Source organism: Fulmarus glacialis, unplaced genomic scaffold (genome assembly GCF_000690835.1).
Source record: "Fulmarus glacialis isolate BGI_N327 unplaced genomic scaffold, ASM69083v1 scaffold46640, whole genome shotgun sequence".
Lineage (NCBI taxonomy): Eukaryota > Metazoa > Chordata > Aves > Procellariiformes > Procellariidae > Fulmarus > Fulmarus glacialis.
In genome coordinates this window covers 1-9,682 of record NW_009190509.1, presented here as the reverse complement: position 1 = coordinate 9,682, position 9,682 = coordinate 1, and the positions used below count along the sequence as shown (strand labels likewise).

The 9,682-nt window shown below is 38.1% G+C and overlaps 1 protein-coding gene across 1 annotated transcript; it reads right to left on the bottom strand.

Annotated features, from left to right (window-relative positions):
• Positions 1 to 1,020: 1,020 nt before the first annotated feature.
• On the bottom strand, positions 1,021 to 9,486 carry LOC104082523 (transmembrane 9 superfamily member 2-like; the record flags this gene model as incomplete). Its single annotated transcript, XM_009585675.1, has 6 exons — positions 1,021 to 1,132; positions 3,441 to 3,568; positions 5,801 to 5,930; positions 6,150 to 6,277; positions 8,003 to 8,096; positions 9,419 to 9,486. Coding segments are annotated over 6 exons (660 nt in total), but the record flags the coding sequence as incomplete, so codon positions are not given.
• Positions 9,487 to 9,682: the final 196 nt, after the last annotated feature.

Below are 9,682 nucleotides of genomic sequence, written 5' to 3'. Positions count from 1 at the left end.
CGGCAGCCGCGCCCGGGCAACGGGCAGGCGGCAGCCCCCAGGGCAGACCTGGCGTGAACAACCCACGTTCACACCGCGATTCTCAGCTGCAGTCTGTCGTCAAGATTTAAACACGAGCGTAAACAGACAGGAGGCTCATTCCTGTAGTAAAACGAGAGAGTCTAAGGAGGATTGGGTGTCTCAAGGGAAAAGTAACAGGACACAGAGCCTTGCACTTCAAGGTCATCGGTTCAAATCACATTCAATTTGGTAGAAGGAAAGCTGTTACCATATGACGGCTGCTTGACGGCCTATACAAAATAAGCTGGTGGTCTCAAGCCAAATCCTGTAAGATCGGTGTCTTACATCAGAAAAACAACCATGCTTTTGGGACAGACTGGAACCAAGGTACCTAGGTTTGAAGTAGCTTGAACCAAATTACTCTCACCCCCACAGGAGGCTCACTTTCCACACTGGGGTAAGGACCCAGTTGCAAGAAAGCCTACTTTCTTCCTATTTCGTGACAGGATGAATAAAGCATTACGGTATTAGTAAACATTAGAGTATTAACTCTAAAAGACAAATGGCCACCTACTGAAAAAAAAAGCTAGTGGATAAAATAAAAGCAATACAAAATGAGACAAAACTTCACTAGAAAAAACAGCTTTACAACATCCTAAAATTTAACACAAAAGCATCTCCAAATATAAACGCTTCTTCAACATGACAGTCTCAGTACCCTGACCGAACTCTGAAAACATAGAGCATACCTCAAGGAAGACAACTCTTGCAGTTATTCAAGCTACTACCTTTCTATTAGTAATAAAACAGGGCAAAAAAAAGTCTTTATTTATACATTCCAAGTGTCACTTAAACCACAGTAATGGAAAAGTAATAGGTTTTGGGAAAACTGCTTCACAAGACCATCCTTACGGAATTTACACCGCTTTAATCCAGTTATGGCTATTAGCAAATTATCCATTTGTTTTGATTTCATTCTTTTGGGGAATCACATATTCATGTAACAGATTCAATACTTACTTCAAATGTCACAGAGTAAGTGTAAATCAAATTCAGTTTATTGGTGAATTCTCCAGGAATCTCCATAGGTGGACCTTCACAACTTAAGTTGTTCTCATCTGTATGTTTGTAGCTAACGGGCAGGGGGAGAAAAAAAGTTAAATAAAATTGCATATGCTCTACAAGATGAATTTTCACAAGTTCTTTTCTATGGTAATTAAAAAAAGTTTTTATTTAAAAAAAAAAAAAAAAAAAAGGAGAGCTGTGTATATCATTTTGTACCAGCTATTCAACTTCTTTGAGAACCTGCTTTTCTGTTCTTCTACCAACAAAGGTTGAAGATCTTAAAATATATTTTTATTAATACTCATGTTTTTAGCAAGAGATAATACAAGAAAAAGAAAATCATGTATATAATTAGGTATCACTATCCAGAATTTCTGTAACAGCCTTAAAGCCACACCAGAACTGAACACTAGTTCTCACAAGCATTTGTGGTGAGAGCTAAAAACTCCACAGAAAGCATCCTAGGGATTTGGAACTTGGATCACTATCCTCCATTCAGTTAATATCTGTTCACACTTCTAAGCATTTAGACCGTTATAGGTAAAGTTGTTTGCTAAGCATGTGGGAGTCAAGAACCACAGACCTCTGAAAGGTCACGAGATGCGGTTTCACTTTTCTGCCATGATCAGAATGAAGTCCTAGTCCTAAGCTAACATGCTGCTTGGTTAATGGGGCTGTGAAGTCTGGAGATCTTCACCAGGTAAGATGGTAAGTTTTAACACAAAATACCCCTTCTCTGCCATCGTACCTCCCTTCCACATTTTAACAAGATGACACTATTGGTGAGGGACTTAACCTCAGTGCGTGCTCGTCAGTAAGGAAGAGAATTTCTTAGCAATCTCCCACAGGTTCTCACCTTCCCTCAAGTTTCATAGGGAGAAGAGTGTTTATTTTATTTTATTTTGGTGGATTTGGGAGTGTCTTTTTTTTTTTAATTACTATCATCATTTTACACTGGGGCAAAAGAAATGACCTTTCCATCTTCCATTCCTATACAAGTGGACTAATTTCACCTCTTGTCAGTCTTGTGTACTCTAAAAAATATAGAACAACTCAGAACAACATCCTACATTCTAAAGTTCAAATATGCAAACCTTTCTCTGCAGTACCTTAGAAATACTGCAACTATAGAAGGTCAAAGAAACCTTAAGGTTTGCTTGAATTCATTCCTGTGAACCTCCTCTAACACTGGAAAATAGCTTCCCTCTCACACAAGTTGTATTTACCCAATTTAGATAAACAATTCTACCTTGTATGCATTATTATATGTCAACAACTAAGTCAAGCCACAAAATAATAAAAACTGTGCTCCAACCACAAATATTACCCATCAGGAGAGCTTCAAGGTTGAAGCAAAGCACCGAGCAAAACACCAGGTCAGAGAATGACAAAATCAGGGTTATGTGCAACCTAACTGTGCCCCCTTGTGGTCTGCATTACTGGTGAAAAGACAAATTCTCATTTTTCAACCATTCAGGATGCAACTGATAAAGCATTAATCAACAATGGGTAAGGTTGGTAGAATCTTCTTGCCACCATCTCAGATCAGATGTAAATGGAAGGAATAAACTTGCATAGCAAGTATAATTCACTAGAAACACACTATACTGTTGCAACAGAAAAAACAAGTATACCTGAGTCATGTTGTACCATACATGTCTGTATGACTTGAGAAACTGTGGTAGTGTAATTTAAGAATGTACTTAGTCTCTGTAGAAAAGAGGGAAGAGTTTAGCTAAAAAAAAAAATCAACCTACTTTGAAATTTCATAAACAGACTTCAGTTTTCAAATACAGGTAAGTATGAACTGTGCATGAACAGACTGACAAGAGGCCAAAGTAATCGCTTCAGTCTGCTGCTGACCTCTGAATTGTTGCACCTCCTCCCTGGTCAACTCAGAAACACAGAAACTAAGAAGCTACTGTTTAAGAAAATAAGTTCGTCTTCTTCGAAAATTAGTTGTCGTCTTCTGCTGTTCTGAATACCTATCCTGGAAACTGTCGCTCAGTTACAGGATGTTTCTCAATGTATCTGAAAACATGTCTTTTGAAAGAAAGGAATGCACACCCAGATGTAAATCAATAAAAACATGAGAAAGCACCTATTGTTTGTGTCAGGTTATAAGAGTCTGCATTAGCAGTTTTTCCATCAGGAGGGACTTTAGCGAACATTTTAAAAGCAAAGTTAAATGACATTTGCAGTCGTGGAACTACTCTTTGTAAATACAGTTCCGGCTATGAACTAGTATACTGAAAACCTTATTAGAATTCAGAATAAGCAGTTCCTCAGAACCTATTGACAAGTATAATTCTTAAGTTTGCAACTACTGTTAGGACTCCCTAGCACTAGAACTTGCTCCTTTAATGCACAATTACCTTTGCGGTCTCAGTCTCGCCATCACCAGTCTTGCACCAGGCCAGTTTTCATCCTTCCCACTATGGTACATGATTGTTATGTCAACGTGGTTGAAGAGGTAGAAAGTGTTCTTCTTGTTAAACTCTGACTACAAAATATCACGAAGAGATTGAGAAACTTCTCCAACAGGAGAGGGCGCAAGCAGTCAAGAACTTTAAAATGAGACTACTGTCCAATGAAGGAGTAAGAAAGACTGGGAAATACTTCAACATTCACTTTTTTTAATATACCTGTATAAAGTATTTATATATTTTTCTATATATTATATTGTATTATATAAATACAAACCCACATAATAAAGTATCACATCTGTGTCACTAGTAAAATTTAAATGTATTTAACACCATTTTTGTATTTACCACAAAAAGCTGCCAAAACAAGTTCAAAGATGTATTTATTCAAAATACAAGTAATTCAGATTCACCATTTCTTCCCCCACTCCCCCAGTCTTCCTGGTAGACATTCCAGCTACCACAGCTTACAAACCAGATTCTGCTTCAAAAAACTACCTTTCACCTTCAGTAGCTATTCTGCTTTGTCATCCCTATCCTTTCAGAATTTCGAATTACAAAGAACTACATAAAGCTCAGATGATACCAAGTCAATTAAGTTGACTTGGATTTTCTTCTCTCCTCAACACTGTCATTGTCTAAAAAACTTTAATTTGAATTAAGGGACCAGGATGACAGACTGCTAATTGAGTTTCCAAGTAAAAAAATTCCTTTATTTATTGTGTATGTTAGCCATTTTCCAATTGTCGAACAACTTCCATCCCCTGCCCCCTCCCAACAAAATATGAAGGTGTCTTGCATTAAATTTATCTGGATTCCTCTTCTTTCACCATGATCAAGATTCCCATCGGGATAAGACTGGAATCATACCTGTCTCATACTATAACCCCATCTTTAGGTATCCGTTTCCTCTGCTTCCAGCCACATAAATGCGAGGATGAACTGCAGCTGTGCTATTGCATGATAACAACCCTTTCCAGCCCCCATTTTTAAAGAGATAATTATGTCTGCTAGAATAGGTATTTAGGTGTACTTCCAGAAGAGGACAACATTCCCCAACTCAGCCCAGAGATTAGTCATATCCACGGTGCTACATTCTTACTTGCCCATGTAACAATCATCCCTCTAGCGCTATGCCATGCAACGTTCTCATCACAATTAGAATCTACAGACTAAAACTGACACTGGGTATGACAGCTACACTGGCAGAGCATCCACACCACAGCTAGCACACACAATTTGCACAGCACTTCATGGATATACAGTACAAGCTCCCTAAGTGCTCACTAGAAAATTCAACCACTGCTGCCTATGTATAAAGGCCCCCCTCTAAAAAGAACACTTTTCATTCAAGTTGCTGACTTTGCTACAACCATTTTCTGTGTACCAGATAGCTTCCAACACAACATACACAGTACCAATTTAACATAACAACAACCTCACATACGAAGTAATGGAGTTGAACACCTAACTAGAACAGGTTATTCAACTCACAGACCATTTTCAATAGTCTAGGGAGCTTGAGGAGTAACCGAGTTGGGAGGTGACTGTAGACCAAGTAAACTGAACATGCATGATAAATGCATCACTTCCAAGAAGCATCAGACCTGCTGAATACAAATAAATTGACTGCACTGCATATAAGCAGTAAGTCATGTGGCAGAGCAGAGCCATAGCGAGGAGTGTGGTCCCTCACACCAGAAGAGATAAAACTGTATCACTACTATCTGTAACTGTACTAGTTCACCATGGAACTCCCAGGATGACTGACACATTTCAAATTGTTGTCAATATAATTCTTCCCTGTCACAGCTGTGTTTGTTATCTTCCAGCCATCTGGGAAAATCCTGACACCTTTAACTTGTAAACTGTGCTAGACATAACTTTTGCAACTAGAACACGGTGCTTATTTCTAGGTCTTCACTAGAAAGCTTCTATCTAAAATCGGTAAAAGAAGATCTTGCACACAAATATGACTTAGTTGCATGGACAAAGAATGAATAGGTACAAGGATGGATACACATGAAATTTCAGAACAAAAACTCAATTTTCTAAGGCTTTTAGACACCAATACGGTTGTTTTATAGCTTTATCTATATTGGTCAAAAGATGTACATGAACATTTTTTTGGACAATTGTATCAGTGAAACTGCATACAGAAGCAGCATTCAGCTTTGTCAATGCCCACGTTCTGAATATTAACCATATTTACATGGGTATCTGTTCCTTCTCAGGAAAAGAAAGCTTAAAAATAAAACTGTAAATGAAATTACATCTGAAATACTAACGAAAAAAGTTCCACCACTTACATTTATAACACAAGCATCTTTAACTCTACCATCTGGAGTAACAAAACATCCTATTGGAAATCCTGGATTACAGTATTTTTGTCCATCTTCCACATCATAGCACCACGTTACAGGCATGTTATCGATAATCCTAGACAGAGATCATCAAAGAACACGTCCTCAGAAAGGGATGCACCTTATTTCACATTGAAATTTAACATTTATGTAATGCACATTGTTTTCAGTAGTGCCCACAAAATGCACAGTAGAGGACAACTATCACATAGAAGGAAGAAAGCAACCACTCAGAACATAGATAACAAGGTAAAAAAGCAGCAAAAAAAACCCCAACCTTAAGTACACAGCTTACCAGTGATGCTGATAATTCAGCTGCATTCCTTTCTTCAAAAAAGCCAGTTTGCTTTTATCGGCATTGTTTCCTGGGTCATATGATCTTGTACAAACCTTCTTGCATGTTTCTTGCTTTTTAAAAGTGAACTGTTAAAAAAAGCACACAAAGAAAATAATTTCAGTTTTGCTTCAAAAATCTTTTAGAGTCTTTTTTCACGTAAAGCTGACTTTTTTTGAGATACTTCACTTCCTTGCTATAAAAGTTTCTAAAGCCAGAATTTCCGACACAAAAGCTTTAACTTAAATGTCAAGATTTATGTATATCCAGCACTAGCAATCCCCTTTCCAATTGCTAAAAATCTCTTCAATAGCCCAGATACAACTACCTCCAGATAAAACTACCTCCAGATAAACCTTAAGGATTGAAATTTGAAGATTAGTAGAAAAGGTATTGCTTTTTTCTTTTACCAATTTTTTTTATTTTGGTAATTTCATCATCCGCTAAACCAGACTTTAACTACACCCTTTCTGAATGTTTCGTGTTAATTTTAGCTGTGTTTCCCCATGATGACTAAGTTATTAGACAAGGCTGCCAAAAATGCAACAAGTTGCACAGCATCTATGCTTCAAGTGCAGACACCACCTAATGCAAACGTGCTCACATTTGTATATCAAACTTCTATTCTAGCCCAGTTAGGATTTACCTGTTAGTGAGCCAACACACTTAAAACATGATTGAAAATTCTAACATTATCAATGCCTAAGTGCTAACCAACGACAGCATTTTCTAATTACTGTAGTGTGCAGCCATTTCAAACAAGTAACTGTTAAAATACTTAATCTATTCAATGGGTATCCAGCCCAAATGACCTATCATGCTACGTATTTAAAAGCTTCTTGTGGCCAGCAATCACAAGACTTGAAATTACATTAGCTCAGAGAGTCAAAGAAAAAGAGACTTCTAGGAGCGGTTTACACAAGGGAGGAGGCATCACCTCCTTAACAGTCCTATGAAAAAATGTGACTAGGTCCCTAATGACTGAGCAGCAGCAGACTCAAACTCTGCTGCCTCTTTTTCTCACAGGGATTTGGATTATCTAGCAACCCTCACACACAAACATAGCCCAGTTTTCAGTTTCACCAGCAAATCCCAGTCTGGAAGCTGCTCTTGAACAGTATACAGCTTTCAAGCATTAAGAGTCAGTGTTTGACCATACCTCCTTTACTGCCAATAATTTTCCCAAGTTGATTGGACAGCATTTTAGAGATGCTACATTTGGTCACTGCTAACGCAGAGCATGAGACAGAAAAATACTACATACCTAATCTACAAAATACTTCCATACATCTATTTTACAGAAGATTTCAAGTGACATGCATCAACAATGAAAAACTTGGTTTTAGACAACAGATGTTAAGTGTGTACAAGCAGGGAAAAGCTGGAAGTAAGCCCCAACTTGGCTTCTCCTTCCCACTCTGGAAGCTGCCCAATAGTACAACCAAGTATATGAAACAGTTCCTGAACCACCAGTTTACAGCCTCCAATATTACATTTAAAAAACTAATGATTTCAGATCACCTAACACACTATACACCCAGCTGTTAAAGAACTGCTTAAGATATAGTTTCTTGATTTCTCTACCACAGAGGAATAGGAAAGAAGAGTGGTTACTGGCTCAGCTTCCTAACTTTAATTAGCCACCCTAAGATGCCTTTGGGGGGGGGAAGGGGTTTTGGTTTCATTACATAAACAGTATAAAGCTTATATTAAAAAAAAATTAAAATAATCACACAGTCATCAAGTCTTCAGCTATGTCTATAGAATGACAACTATCAAATTTAAACAGGATCAACTTCAAGGTATAAAATAACCTTATATGGAGACGACGCTATTCTCTCCCCAAACAGCACTTGTCCAAGATTTTCTGATGGTCTTTTCTCTTCCGTATCTTGACAGAAGTCAAAACTGGAAAAAAAGTGGACAAGATTACCTTTAATTTTTAATTGACATATAACTGTAAATATCAGCCTAAACCAATTTCTTAAGTTATGTCCTTAACATGGCAGTTTTCATGCTTCTTTTGGTGGGTCAGCCACTGTTAGTAAGAATTTCAGTGCCTTTGCAAAGAAATTTGGCATATATTATATGATTATTTTGATATCAATTTCAACCAAGATACATCACAGCTGAAGTAGCTTTAACAAAATGCATGATGCTTAGTCCAAGCATCCTTTTCAAATGGCAATTTAAACAACCGATAGAATGTTTCATATTAAGAAAAAAAGACTATGCTATGGACTGTCCATTTCTCTTGCAAAAAAGTTTCAGAAAAATAACTACACCCCTTTCTTAAAGGAGTCTTTACAAATAGTATTTAATGTGAAATATGTTCCAAAGAAGGGAAGTGCTTTTAATACTAATGTGCCACACTGCCAAATGCCATTCTTTTCAACTACATACAGTCTGAAACAGCTGAATATGGAAGACAGAATGTAACCATTCTGGATCTTTGTTATTTAAACACGGGTACCAGTAGGTTATAAAAACAAAAATTTAAAAAAATCACTTATCTTTGGTGAATAAGTACTTTTCCTCAATAAGCGGTCCTAAATTCATTGGTTTCCATACAGTTTAATGCAAATAGAGACATTACGGGCTTTTCAAGCTAGTCTCTGGTCTTGCTGCTACTGTTGCACTGCAGAGTAAGACCTACAACACCTGCAACTTTCTCTTTTCTGTATGCCCAACCGTAAGACTGCAAATCATACTGTGTATCATTGCTTAGTAGGCCTATCAATATCTGCAAAAGCAGGTAATAGTTTTCACAGACAAGAATCAAAATAGAAAAACCCAAGAATTAGACACAGAGCTTTAGCGGAAAAAGAAAAAATAACAATGACTCTTCTTCCAATTTCTTTTAGTTGCCAGAAACAAGGAACACACAGCTCCTGTCTTCCTAGATTTGACTAACAGAAAGAACTTTCAAACACACCAAACAGTCAACACTAGATCTAGTACTCAGCTCGAAAAAACGCACCCATTAGAAACCCAGCAGCCTTGCCTTTAACAGTAACAGAGAATTGTCAGGAGGCACAGGTGTGGCCTTCACCCTTTCTGCCCTCTTATATTTCATTGCTGCCACTGAACGCTGGATTTGCCCTTCCACCCCTAGACCCAAAACACCGCTTACAAAAAACACGTGTATTGTATCAGGAGTTGCATCACTGCACTGAGAACAGAAAACAGGCTTTCCAAACGCTTCTGGAAGCCTGTTGCAACGTACTTACGCATCATACTCGTATGGCAGAACCGATTCGACTGAGTCCAGTCTGTTCACGAAGAGCTCGATTAGTGACTGAAACAGGGCAGGACACGGGGAGAAAAAGCATGAAAATATAGACTTGCAAAAACAGATGTGCGGCCTACACGAAACGCATCACTAGCTGGCAAGAGCTGTTGCAAGTTTCGGAGCTCACTATCCCACGGCGGAGTTACCACAGACTTCTGACAGGCCCCGACCGCCGCCGCGGCGCTGGGCCACGCCAGAGCCG